Below are 13,725 nucleotides of genomic sequence, written 5' to 3'. Positions count from 1 at the left end.
AGGCCGGGCCTGCCGAGGCCTCCGCGGTGAGGCTCCCGAGAAGGGCCCGCGTCTCCCGGGGCTGCGAGTGACGCTTATGTTGACTTAAAAATACGGAGCTGCTAAAGCTTTAAGCAGTCTCTTAGGAGAGCGTGACATAATCCAGGCAAGACAAGGATGTTTTAACAGTGTTCCAGCTAGTTCGGGTGAATTTCCATTGCGGATCGCATCGTGCCCGCTGTCACGCGATTTGTTGTTCTCTAATCCAGTCCTGGTGGTTGTCGCTGGTCAGGAAAGGCTTTAGTTGTATTAGTATCGAATCGGCAGCTGCTGATGCACATCTGGCTCTGTACCGGTGATCATGTGAGATGCGAATTCCTGTGTGCGTGTCCAGCTCTTAACTAGTGCCTCTTTGGTTTTGATTTATTTAGGGGTGAAAAATGGTGCAGCGCCTGACATACCGCCGTAGGTTGTCCTACAACACAGCTTCCAACAAGACCAGACTGTAAGTAAGACAGTGTGCAAGAAAACTTCTGTTGTAAACAGGTGATGCTTCACTTCCGATTGTTACGTTAGCTGAGTGTTTCTCTGCTGTGCTTAGGTCCCGAACACCCGGGAACAGGATTGTTTACCTTTACACCAAGAAAGTGGGAAAGGCCCCCAAGTCAGCATGTGGGATTTGCCCAGGAAGACTTCGTGGTGTGAGTATGAATAAACGCCCAAGGGTGTTGCTGTGCTGCAGCTTTTCTTCAGGACAAAGAGCCTTTCCAAGTATACACTGGGCCTTTTTACCGAGCAGTTCTTGTTGAAATAACCTTTTTCTTTTAAATATTCAAATCAAATGTTGTAAAGTTTGCTGGCAAAATAAGCTTTGGAAGCTCAAACTTTTTTTGATGTTCCTGGTTTGCATTATAATTAAATATAATCTCTTGCTTTAGAAAGTCTGAAATTTTTGAAGCTAGACAGGGCAATTCTATAGCAGGTCTAAACATGTAAATTGGACCTGTTAGACTTGCAGAAAAAAAGGGTAAGCCAAGTTTGGAAAAGTATTATATTTTAGGTATATTTCTTCAGAGTGTTTTCATGAAGTAGCACCATTGCTTTTAACAGTTACGGGAATGCTTGACTAATGTTGATCTTTGAGCAGTTCCTGTCTTTAAAAAAAAGTCGTTTTCATCACCAATTTTTTAATGAACCTCTTGTGGAGCCCCTGTGGTGGAATTAGCAGATCAGCTTAGGAATGCTGAGGGTGGCCCATGCAATGAGCTGCAGCCTTGGTCACTTTTTAGCATCTTGAATAGTAAACTTCAAGTGTTGCTATTTTTTATTTTTAACTGTAAAAGTGATGTTGTTTTTTACGTGGCAGAGAAAAAAAATTGCTGTCCCATGACATGCTTGTTTACTTTTTGCTGTCTGTAGGTCCGTGCTGTGCGCCCCAAAGTTCTGATGAGGCTGTCAAAAACGAAGAAGCACGTTAGCAGAGCCTACGGTGGCTCCATGTGTGCCAAGTGTGTCCGTGACAGGTAATTTACAGAAAGCCAGCTTTTTTCATGGGGTTGCTTCTTACACAATTTTTACATCTCTCCCAAATTTTGAAGGCTCTTGTCTGACACTGGTATGTGGAGATAAAGAGTGTGAGCTTGGGGCACATCAAGCAATGACGTGTGTGGTTTTTGTCCCTTGGATTTGAGGGAGTTCCTGCGTGTGGAGCTCCTTTGTGGAGACCTCGTGTTCTTTAGGATTTCTTACTGCAGTGTTGCATTGATACCAAGTAGTCTGCTCATGGTGGATTTTTATCTTTTGTATTGACTGCCCGTAGTAAAGATTATTCTGTTCTGTTGTCCTGTTTTGCCTTCTGCAGATCTAATTGAATTTTTCATTTCTTTGTAGTGTTTTGGGATTTGCAGATATTACTTGGTAGTGCATTTAGCAGCTTTATGTGGTTAAGCTTTAAAAAGGCCTTTGCCAGGCCTCACTGAATTCAGTTTTACTGTGTAGCAATTGCATATCCTATGCTTCCTTGGCAAGTTTGAGGAAAAATGTGACAATGAGTGTGTCATCTCTGTGAATGGTAAACAAAGCAGATGTCTGGGGTCAGCAGTCTAATGCCAGGGTTTTTATTCATCTGTAGTGCCAGCATTTTTTTTTGGTTTTTGGCATTTGTAAGTTCTAAGATAAATTACATTAGGCACCCCACTGAAGATGCAGAGCCATAGCATAACTTTTCTATGTTAAAAGCCACTTTTTTTCTGAGTGTTTTCCCAAACCCTTCATGAACTTGATAGGTAATTTTCAGTGCATCAGTGTGTTTTATTCCTACTGTGCCTAATCCAGAAATTACAGCCACCTCCTTTCCTGTAATGGTCAGGTTTTCTCCTGCACCTGCTTAGGCATCTTTGACAGGTTTGTGTACTGCAGAAGTAGCCATATCTACCAGATACTTACAGGAGGCATTTTATTGTTTAAAGGTAGAAGAAAGTGTGTGACGCACTTGTGCTTTTAACTCAGAACCATCAATAGTCTGTTGGTGTGTGAGTGCTGGTGCACAGATCTGTCCCATCTACCTGGTGGCCCTGCACGTCTTCCAGAAATAGTCATATTTGGGCACAGCTTGACTTGCTATGCTTTGCCCTGTTGATGTGCAAGGAGCTTTAATCCTGACAGGGAAAGTATTCCTGTTTTTGATAACTAGATGCATGTAGTTTCCTGTAGTTCTGAGGAAGAGAGCTGACCACGACTCTTCACACCAATTCTGACTTCAACAGAATTAAATTAATTCTCCAGTTAGGAGTTCTGCTTTTTGCCTTTGAAGTTTGTGAGGATGGTAAATTTTCCCATGTTCAGCCATCAAGTATTACCTTGCTTCCCTCCAAGCCACTTACCTTAAATTTGCAGGCACTGTAGGCTGCCATCCCCAAACTGCTGCATTCCTGCAGTGCTCCTGTCCCTGCCTTTTGCTGCTGGCACGAACAGCAGTGAGTTCCCTTTTTATGTAACTGTGGAGCTAACACCACACGTGCAATGAATGTGGGAGATGGTAAAATTAATTGTAATTTGTCTTATTTTTATGTTTATATTTTAGTAGATAGACACATATCCTAAACTAGTTTTTCTTTTCCAGGATCAAACGAGCTTTTCTTATTGAGGAGCAGAAGATCGTTGTGAAAGTGTTGAAGGCACAAGCACAGAGCCAGAAGTCAAAGTGAATCTATTTGTAGTTTCAGCCCAATAAATGAAATCTCCACTTCTCTTGTGTCCTGTCATTCCATGTGTGACTCAAAGCTGGTAGGAGCTGCTGCTTCTCGCAGGTTGTACAGTGCAGAGCTGGGTTTTGCTGCAACAGAGCCTGTAGGTCAGGATGCTCTGTTCAGTGCTGCCTGCTGAAAGGAAGTCTGGTTTAACAGGACTCTCAGCTCAGGCTCAGTCATGTAGAGGGATTGGAATAATTTTCAGCAGTGCAGGCTTTCTTTCAGCAGCTGTTTATGAAGTCATTGGAGGACCTGGCTCAGAAGAAAGTTAGGACTTTAAAAAGGAAAAGCAAGCAAAAGAGGACATCTAGTATAAGCCTAAGGTAGGTGTTTTTTTATTTTTTTACTTTTATGTGGTATTACTCAAGTGAGGGTGGAGAGAGTAGTTTTAACTTCTCAAAGCCAGTGCTGCAGTGCTGTATCCACCAGACAGTTGCCTACTTCTGCATCTGGATCTCTGGAAGAAAGCTGCAGCTGCTGTATCCTGTTAGGTCTTCTGGATCAGCAGTTACAGGTATGATACCAACAGAGCTCTAGGGTGCAGCTAGGACAGACCTTTAAAGGTTTCCTGATTTAGACTAGCAATTTGGGCCTCTGGTATTGAAATTCGAACCAAAGTTTGTTGAAGGATGCAATTGTAATGTAAGAAGTGAAAATGGCTTTGCTTCTTTCTGTTTTGTAGAGAACTCTAAATGTTTTTCTTAATGCTGTCCAGGAGTGTTATAATACAGTCAGGATAATTCTTGCTTTGCCTGTATGTGCAGTGGTATTCCTCAGCCCCAACTCTGAATTTTGAACTGCTTTTAGTATCTGACAGGCATCTGTTTTTACCTGTTTTTAACCAATAACTGTTTTTTCAAAACGTAGTGAGCTCTGCCATGAGAGTAAGGAAGGAGGAGAAATAATAACAGCACAGAGGCTTACTGGGAGCTGTGAGAGTGCCACTTTAAGGGGTTTCTAAGGTCACCTGTAGTGTCTGCTCAGGCTGTGGCTCACGTGTGTGCAGGTTGCTCTTGAGTGCATGCTGCCTTTCTACCCTGCCTAGCTCTGTCAGCTGTACAGTCAGCCAAGGGACAGAGGACAGAAGGCTGAGTCAAAAAGCCCTTCTGGTGGCAGGGAGCTGGTGCTTTGGGTGAGGTGCTTGGCAGCTCTCAGCTGCCTCCTGGGTGTGACAGCAGGAGGTGGCTCTGGTCCAGGATACGTGACTTAATACCCTGCATGTTGAAAGGAGTTGTACCTCCCCAAGGATTTCTTCACAGTGTCCCAAGGAGTTAAAATAATCCTCAATATTCTCAAAAAGGATAAATGTGAAACATTTCTCCTCAGCTCAGGTGCAAAGGCTGTAGCTCACTAAAGGGGGTTTTGACCCTAACATTACTACTCTTAACATTTTTGGATGTTGTTACTATAGTTACTTTACAAGGTTAACATCTCTTTAGTTGTCTTATTGTTCTAGTGTAAATTTTAGTAAATTTGCTGGGGAAAAAAAAAAAGCAGCAGCTAGGGCAGGTGTGTGTAACCTGCCCCTGTTTTGCATGAAAAGAGAGTTTTCCTTCAGGCTTTTGGAAAGAAGTAGAGATGGAGGGAGAATAATTTTGGAATAATGAGGATAAATGTCGTGAACATCTGTTGACAGGCACTGCAAGGGAGGTTCTTCCAAAGAGGAAGGGTAAGACTGTAAACAGCTAGCTATAAATGACATGATTGCACCAGAAGGCAACAGTTAGGAGTTAGGAGAAGTATTGCCACTATAGGCAGAAATCAAAGCAGTCCTTAGGCAGTGTGTCAGTGAAATGGTAATAAGGCCTGTAATTGTTTTAAACTGTGCAGTTGGCTGCAGTGTAGGAGTGGGGGCAGACATTTGGGGAATGGCTGTGCAGTGGGAGGTAGGCTGGGTAGCGTGGCAAGATGGGCGAATTCAGCTGGTGCGTGTGCTTCGGGACGAGCTCCTGTGTAACCTGAAGAATTCTTCCCCGCCCCTTTCCTTAGAGAAGCTTCCACTCAAAAGGGCGCGTTTTTCTGACGTGCTGCCTCGGTGCTGCTCTCCAAAGCGAGCTGAGGACAGAGGCAGGAGGGGCCTGGCTGGGCTGATGAGCTGTGTGCACCCTTACAGGAGCGTGTGAGATGGGCTGTAACACACGGTACCCTGCTTGCTCTCAGCAGCGACTGCTGTGATGTGCCTTTTCCTGCCTGCTCTGTGTGCAGCGGTCGGGGTGACCTCTGGCTGTGGGGTCAGGACGGCCCCACATCCCATGGTGCGCCCAAGGGGCATCCCAGCCCCACGCTCCCCTGCAAACACAAGGACCGGGGCAAAGTCCCACTACAGAACTTGGTCTGCTCGCCGGCTCTGCATCTCCCCAGTACGACTGTGCAAACTCACTCGCGGGACGTGGCTTTTCCTTGCCCCCGCCGGAAAACGCATCAGCACAGGGGTGTCCAAAGGGTGCTCCTAGCCGTGGCAGGGGCTGCGGCGCCGGTGTCGCCCCTGCGGCAGGAATGCCCGCGCGCGGCCAGCGGGCAGCGCCGGGGCACCCGCGGCGGCCACGTGGCTGCCCAGCCCAGGGGCGGAGCCTGCGCCCGGCCACGCCCCCGGCCACGCCCCCGCCCGGAGCCGGTACCCAGCGCCGACACGTCAGGGCTGCCGGGTCCTGGCAGGTGAGTAATGCGGATAGACACTTCGTCGGCGGACTGGCGGCGTTTCCATGTCTTTATGCAGACAAAAAAAAGTCCGAATCTGTTATTTAAGCCTGATCGCAAGTTTCTAGTACTTTGTTTGGTTTGTCTTTTCAGAAAGGGATCCCTTTCCCCCTGTCGGGACGCGGCAGCCCATTTCCGTTTCCGCCTTCGTGTCGGTGGCGGAGCGCGGCCGCGGCGGGCGGGAGCGGACAGCGCCGGCACGGAGCAGCGGGGCCGCGGCCGCCCCGGGACCGCACCGCGGCCATGGAGACGCTGTACCGCCTGCCCTTCGCCGTGCTCGAGTGCCCCAACATCAAGCTGAAGCGGCCGAGCTGGGTGCACATGCCCTCGGCCATGACCGTGTACGCGCTGGTGGTCGTGTCCTACTTCCTCATCACCGGAGGTGAGGCCGGGGTGAAGGGGTGAAGGGGAGGCCCCGCTCACGGAGCGGCTCTCCCTCGGTCCCTGCCCCGGGTGGCTGAGCCGCGGCTGGCCCCGTGTCCGGGTCCGAACGCGAGCCTCGGGCATCCCCCAGCGTGCCCGCGGTGTCAGGGCGGCTCTCGCTGCTGCGGGTCAAAGTCGGTGCTTGCTTTCCTCCCCGCAGGAATTATCTATGACGTGATCGTGGAACCTCCGAGCGTGGGCTCCATGACAGACGAACACGGACATCAGAGGCCGGTGGCTTTCTTGGCATACAGGTAAGAGCAGGGCCCTGTTCCCACTAGCGACGTGCTGCACATGCCTAAGCTCAAGGGAATAAACCCCGTCTTGCCGAGCTGTGCATCTGTCCCTTCCCTTCCCCTCTTTCTCTGCAAGGCAGGAGTTGTTTTATATCAGTTCTTGATTTGCCAAGAACTATTTTTTGTTTTTTTTCCGAAAACCCCACCAAACCAGCATTGCAACCAGTGGAAAGCAAACAACCTAGTCCTAAAACTTTTAAAAATGAAAGGTCTGGTTTGGGCTGGGGGTACTTCTTTTTCTTGCTCATCAGGTAGAACTTTATACTGGATGAATTTCATCAGTTTTTGTTGCAGAATATGTAATGTTTGGGAAACTTTTGTTTCTTAGGTTTTAAACGCTAGCGTACTTGGGACTTTGGTGGGGAACATTGTTACAAATGTGTAACAACAGGGTCTTCCTTGTGCCCTTGGCTTCCATTACTGAAAATGAGCTGGAGACTCCTAGTAGCAAACTGGTCTGAAGAGAGTTAAGTCTAGTTTTGTAACAGGGGGGAATCTATGTGTGTGGAAAAAAAAAAAGATTTTTATTAAATACCAAAAAAGTTGGTTGAATCCGTGAGGTCTGTGACATGGTTGATGTGACAGATTTTGGCTTGGACTAGATATGTGCTTCAGACTGGGTTGGATTGTTGCAATGTTGATGAATCAAGTTGCTGCAGGGAGTTGCTAGCACTGTCATTTGTCAGTGTAAACAAGACCAGAGAAGACAAACTTGTTTGTTTCCAGAGTATGAGGCAGTAATGATAATCTTTATTTCTGGGTGGCCATCCACAGAAATCAATGCCAGTTTTATGAGGTTGCTATTTAGGAGGATGGGAATATGGCTCAGTGACTGTGAGAAGCAGGGGATTCGTGATCCAGGTGCAATACTCTTTCTGTACCCCAGCTTCCTCCTCTCTCCATCTCTTTCCATTTGTAAGAAGGAAGTCCAGCTGTCTGGGCTGACAGAGAGCCCCAAGGGGCACCCCCAGGCTCCCTGCCATGGATCCATGCAGGCTCAGCAAGCAGGCAGCAGAACATCCTGCAGGATTTGTGCTGGAACCAGCAGATGTGCTTCACACACTGCCGTAGTGCTTTGAGTGGAATTTGTCCTGAGAGGAGGATTGAGGCAGTCCTGCCTAAACATGGGATGGAAATAAGGAGGTCATGGTGCCATGCCTTGGGATCATCTGTATAACTAGGGACCTCCTTGGACTAGGTGGTTTTGCAAACCAGTGAGCTGGGTGGTAGCTGTTGGTATGCACAAATATGTATAAATCCTCCTGTGTGTTGCACTGGGCACCTTGCAGTCTCAGTTCTGGACATAAATTGTGTATTAATGTCTTGATGTAATTGTATAACATTTATAACATTTTCCTACTTGCTCTAGTTAGAAAGTCAGCCGTCAAAGTTAATCATCCTGTGTGTTTGTATAGCTAAAGTGTGTTGAGTAGATAGGGTTGTAAAAATGTAAATAATTTCTTTAATATTTTTCTGACTCTTTTCACCTTTTTTTCTCCTTTAGAGTAAATGGACAGTACATTATGGAAGGCCTTGCATCCAGCTTCCTCTTTACAATGGGTGGTTTAGGATTCATAATTCTGGATCGATCCAATGCACCAAATATCCCCAAGTTGAATAGGTTTCTTTTGCTCTTTATTGGATTTGTCAGTGTGCTTTTGAGCTTCTTCATGGCCAGAGTTTTCATGAGGATGAAATTACCGTAAGTGATTTGTCTTTCAGTCTTTATTCTCTTGTGTGGCTCGTGTGTGCTGTGTTAAATTTAAGAGTAACAGAAAATATAGTGATCTTCAGTTTGAAAATAAGTTGCTTTTTTCACTGCTTTTTTGGAACAAGTTACCTTAAATGAGGTGGGATGCTTTGGGAGTCAGCTTCTGTAAGATCAGGCTGTAGTTAAAAAAGGGTGACAGTTCCTGGTATGTTAGAAAATATGTTTAGTGAGTCTGACTTGCTCAGTGTACCTTAAAATTCATTGTTTGTACTAGTCAGGTAAGTAGCTACAAAGCAGGGCTTTGAGGAATATGGAACTGTCAAAGTACTGTAGCTTTCAGGCTGTGCAAAATCCAAATGCAGGTTTTCCAGTTATGCCCCCCTCTGTATTTTTCAGTCCATCCATTTAATTTAGAATAGCTGAAACCTGATGTTTGGAGGTACTGGTAGGTAATTTATGGAGTAGCTCCATGAAGTGTTGAATTAATAGTGACAGTCATTCTTCTATTCTTAAATACTTTTTTTGGCCTCTGCAGCATGCATAAGAAATTTGTTTCATAACACAGAAGAGATGGGTTCCCTGGCAGCAGGTATCTGGATAGGGACCTACCCTATATTTTCTTGCTTCATTGATGCTATATGGGTTTTTTTTGCTTCACTGAGTACATGTCTGTCTGTACAACAGTTCTCATTCTAAAATTCATGAAAAGAACAGGGCTTCACAGAAATGAAGAGAAAGAGACAACAGGTTTGTGTGAAGTGTCAGAAAAGATCAGGTTGTATTGAATATCTTAACTCTTGTAGTTTGTGTAAAGGACAAATAAAGAACATTTCTTAGGGTATAATGTGGGCTTCAAAAATTCCAAGCAGTTACCAAAGCTGGATTAAGAACATTGCTAATGCATTTTCACTGTTCATTGAAGAAAATCAGCTGAGGAAGGAGTGTGTAGTTAAGATGGCCAAATAGTCTTGATCAGCAGAGGCTTTTTCAGTCTTAAGTTTTGGTTTAAGATTGTCTGCCTCTTGATTTTTGAGGAGTGCTGCCTATGTTTGCTAACTTTTTCTCTAAATTTATTTTCTTCCCGTAGGGGCTACTTGATGGGTTAGTACCTCTTGTGCTGTGTGAAAGTTTGAGCTGAATTTCCTCCTCTTCACAAAGTGTTTTAAGAAGAAACAGCAAGAAACAAGTTCCAGTCACCATCAACAGCAGAGACCTGGCCATGAGAAACAACTAGGGAAAGAGTGCTTTCTCTGCAGACAAACTGTGACTACCAGTGGCTGATCTGTATTTTCAAGCAATGTTTTATCATTTCTGATGTAGAGCTTTTGAAAAAGAGAAAGTTAAATAGCTGAGTATTTCTTTTATATTCCATCTCAGTATGAAGTAGAGAACCTACCTTTAGCTCTACCTGAAATGAGTATTTGCCATAGACGGTTCTTTGTTGCAGGTCTGTCTCCTCTTCCCTGTTTGGGACAATTATGTATGTGAATCAGAGAAGAAACACTCAAAACATTGATTTCCAAGTTGTAATCAGAAAATTAGTAACTTTGGATGCTTTACAGCCAGAATACAATGTGTCTGAAATTATTGTGAAGGCATCTTTGGCCTTGATATTAATGATATTAATGCTCTATGTGAGCAAATGCAGACATGCACTGGGAAGGGCAAACTGTATGAATGTGCATTTTTTTTTTAAGAAAAAGTGTACAAAAGGAGCCAAATAAAACTTATTTTCTAAAAAATTATTTTAAATTTGTTCAACTTGTAAAGCTTTTTCTTGTTTGCATGGACTGTTCTACATTCAGACGTGAGGTGCCATACCATGACCATGTAATTTCAGCTTTGTTTTTCACTGTTGGATAATGATTTTATTATTTTTTTTTTAGTATCAGGGACAAGAAACCTCATTTTCCATGACTTTGTACTGTATGCAAACAACATGTTGTTATCAGCAGCCAAGAACACTTACTTCTGAAGCTTCTGCTTTTTTGTGTGAGGCAAAGTTCCAGTTTAATTTGTCTTAATTTTAAAAGATTGAGTGTTGCTGAAATGTTTAATTCAAGTAATGTATTGCATTTTGCGGGAAGGAAAGATCCCTCTGAATCACCATAAATGTCTTTTTCTGCAATCCATATGTGTTTGAAGCACTATTTTAATCAGTATAATAATATAAAGTAGAAAAGTTATTTATTCCTGTAATTGTGAAGTAAGCATTACTGCTCACAAACTTACTCAAATTTCTGAGCTAGTTGTTAATCATCTGCCCTCAGGATGTGTCACTTCCACTGCCACATCCTTACATACGATGTGACACTTTTGCATCTGTTCATCTTACATGCTTGTCATTAAGATTTGAGGTAGTTCGAGCTGTTTTATGAGGCTCATAACTGCAAAATTTCCAGTCTTTTTGACACAGTTATCTTATGGTCACTCTGGTTTTGGTGAGACACATGCTTACCTTCAGGGGGTAGTATTGATATTATGTAAGTAAATTACTGGATCTTAAGTCGTCTTTTTAAATACTCTTGAGAGGTAAGTCAAACCAGAAAGTCAGTTCACTGACTAAAATCAAGATTCCTCTGGCTCAGTGCTTGTTGTAGTGCAGTTGAGCTTCAGTGTCCCGAGTTTGCAGCTGGTTCTAAACGAGCAGGCTCTTGAACATGATTTTAAAGGCACAGTTCAGTGCCTGTGCTATGTGAAGTGCCTTTCGCTGTACTTGCAAATTTGAATTGTAACTTGAAGCAACAATTGAAGCAGATGTAATTGCAAGATAGAATATAGTTTTGGGTGAGTAAAACTAGGTGACTCCCTTTGCAATAAATAAGGCTGTAGGAACATCACAGATCTTTGGTCGCACACTCCCAGCTAGGTCTGATATGATCTTCTGCCCAGGTCTGGCACAGAGAGAACCAGGACAACAACAAATGCAGAGCAGAAGATGGACTACGCAGAAATGAGGCACATGGTGGGTTGGAAGATGGCAGAATGCACTGCTGGAGGTTGGTTAATTTTGAATGTGGTTTGAAGGCTTCCTTGTCACCAAAGATAAAATTTCTACTGAGTCAAATAAACTGCAAAAAAGTATTGCAGTGTGTTAGATCAATCACCTTTGCAGTAAAGAAAGGCTGGTATTTTCTGTAATTGCCTGCTGTTCTTTATAGGTAACAGCAGGTGGCCTCTAATGTAGGGGCTTGGAATAGTAAGAAGAATGTTTCAGTGACTGAAGGAAAACTTTCTGTAACTAGTGACAATATCCATCTGTGTTTCATGTTCATAGCTTCAAGGTTCAACTGAACTAGATCGTGGGTGAGAGGTTAAAAACAAGGTAAAGGTAAAGCAGAGCTTGCAGGAACACATCTTTCCTGATTAAAACCAGAAATTTGGCCTACTTCCAAGTGCAACAGAAAGAGTCAGGCTGAAGTGTAGAGGTCTTGATTTTCTGGCTGTCTTTATGGAGAAAATACTGAATGCATGGCTTCAGTATAATCTCTGAGAGATGATGCCTGGTCAGTATAGTCAGGAAGACATATATAACTTGTGTAGCTTTTGAAAGTGAGTATATACATATATGAACCCTTAAATGATTTTATACTTAATCGAGTTAAGTTGAAAAATACATCTAGATGAAAAAGAACAGACATTCTGACTTCATTTTTTTTCCCCCTCAATGCATTTCCCAGACTCCTGCATATTGTGGAACTGTAACAGAATAATAGAATCATTTAGGTTGGAAAAGATCTATAAGATTATCAAATCCAGCTATCAACCCAGCACTGCCTAGCCCACCATGAAACTACGTCCCTGAATGCCACATCTCCATGTCTTTTAAATACCTCCAGATGCAGAGGTGCTGGTAAGTGATGGGAAGTGGCTGAGTGAGCAATTCTACCAATTGCCTCTCCTGAGGATCCTTGGATAGATCCCATCCAGGCCCATAGATCTGTGTGTGCCCAGGCTCTATAGCCCAGGCTCTGACCACTTTCCCTTGGATAAGGGGGGCTTCATTCTGTCCCCCATCCCTGTCTTCCAGCTCAGAGGGCTGGCTACCCAGAGAATGACTTGTCTTGCTATTAGAGACCAAGGTGAAGAAGGCATGAAGTATCTCAGTCTTCTCATCCTTTGTCACTACGTTTCACTCCAGATTCAGTAAAAAATGGAGATTCTCCGTAGACTCTCTTTTGTTGCTAATGTTTTATTTAGTTGTAAGTTTCAGTTGTCTTTTATAGCAGTAGCCAGGCTTAAGGTCTAAGTGGACTTGACCCTTCTAATTTTCTCCCTGCATGTCCTTTTGACATTTTTGTGCTCCTCCTGAGTTGCCACGGCTTCTTGCAAAGGTCATAAACTCTCCTTTTTGTTGTGATTTTCAGCCAAAGCTCCCTGTTCAGTCTGCTTCCTGCTTGTCTTGTCTTTAGGCATATCAGGATGGCCTGCTTCTGCATCTTTACAATTTCCTTCTTGAGGAATGTCAGGCCTTCCTGGACTCCTTTGTGACCCAGGGGACTCTGCCAGTCTGGGCCATAAGCAGGCCAAAGTCTGCCCTCTGGGAGTCCAACACAGCAGTCTCACTGACCCCACTCCTTACTTCTCCAAGAACTGACACATATTTGGAAGATTTGTGTCACTGAAATAATTTGTGGGAGAAGGAGGATGATTCAACTATTTTGAAGAAATATGCATATACGCTCTTAATATGTTAATTAGGAAGCACTATGTGTTTGACTTCTAAAGAGTTACAGTCTTATAACCTGAGACAACCCTAAATTTCTTCTGCTGCCTTCAATACAGGATGCCAATGTGCCTGTGGGAAAGACAGCAATTCTCATTTATTTTTCCTGACACATATGGAAATTCTGCATGAAATGGAAACTGTTTTCCTACAGCATAGCAACGTCTGTGATAGTTTAATTGGTATTGCATGTTTGTGAATGTGATTATTGCATTTTTCCTACATCTCTATGATTTTCCCAAAAAAGGTTGCAGCGACAACTGGCCTATTTTCAGAATTTCTGATTGGTACTTCGTAGCACTGCAGTTTCTTTAGAATATATTTCTTCCAGAACATGGTAAAAGAGGATCGAAACAATTAGAAGAAATTAAGTGGAACAGTTACAGTAGAAATCTCAGAAGAATGTTTTTTAATACTCTGCAGTCACATTAAGGTTTTTCAGCTATACTACTGTTTGGAGAACTCTGGAGAGATCTGGATTTTAGTGATAACAAAAAATATAATTAATGCATTGAACTCTTTTCAAAGGGTAGTGTTTCATGGGAAGCGGCTAGTAGGAATATGAAAGTTTCTAGGTGATTTGGTTTCTTTGGTAAAAACTATTTGTGCTGGTGTCCTTTTTGTTTGACATGGATACCTGTCAGC

General features: G+C 43.7%; 2 protein-coding genes across 2 annotated transcripts; both read left to right on the top strand.

Annotated features, from left to right (window-relative positions):
• Window positions 1-323: 323 nt before the first annotated feature.
• On the top strand, window positions 324-3,227 carry RPL34 (ribosomal protein L34). The gene is made up of 4 exons (XM_038136266.1): window positions 324-484; window positions 581-680; window positions 1,399-1,502; window positions 3,101-3,227. The coding sequence occupies exons 1-4, from the start codon at window positions 420-422 to the stop codon at window positions 3,183-3,185; spliced, it is 354 nt and encodes a 117-aa protein (XP_037992194.1). The 5' UTR covers window positions 324-419; the 3' UTR covers window positions 3,186-3,227.
• Window positions 3,228-5,765: 2,538 nt separating this feature from the next.
• Window positions 5,766-10,486, top strand: OSTC (oligosaccharyltransferase complex non-catalytic subunit). The gene is made up of 5 exons (XM_038136265.1): window positions 5,766-5,882; window positions 6,018-6,306; window positions 6,508-6,601; window positions 8,148-8,345; window positions 9,442-10,486. The coding sequence occupies exons 2-5, from the start codon at window positions 6,168-6,170 to the stop codon at window positions 9,458-9,460; spliced, it is 450 nt and encodes a 149-aa protein (XP_037992193.1). The 5' UTR covers window positions 5,766-5,882; window positions 6,018-6,167; the 3' UTR covers window positions 9,461-10,486.
• The last annotated feature ends 3,239 nt before the right edge of the window (window positions 10,487-13,725 follow it).

Source organism: Motacilla alba, chromosome 4, assembly GCF_015832195.1.
Source record: "Motacilla alba alba isolate MOTALB_02 chromosome 4, Motacilla_alba_V1.0_pri, whole genome shotgun sequence".
NCBI classification, from domain to species: Eukaryota; Metazoa; Chordata; class Aves; order Passeriformes; family Motacillidae; genus Motacilla; species Motacilla alba.
Note: the sequence above shows the minus strand (reverse complement) of the source record. Positions and strands in the feature narration are given on the sequence as shown.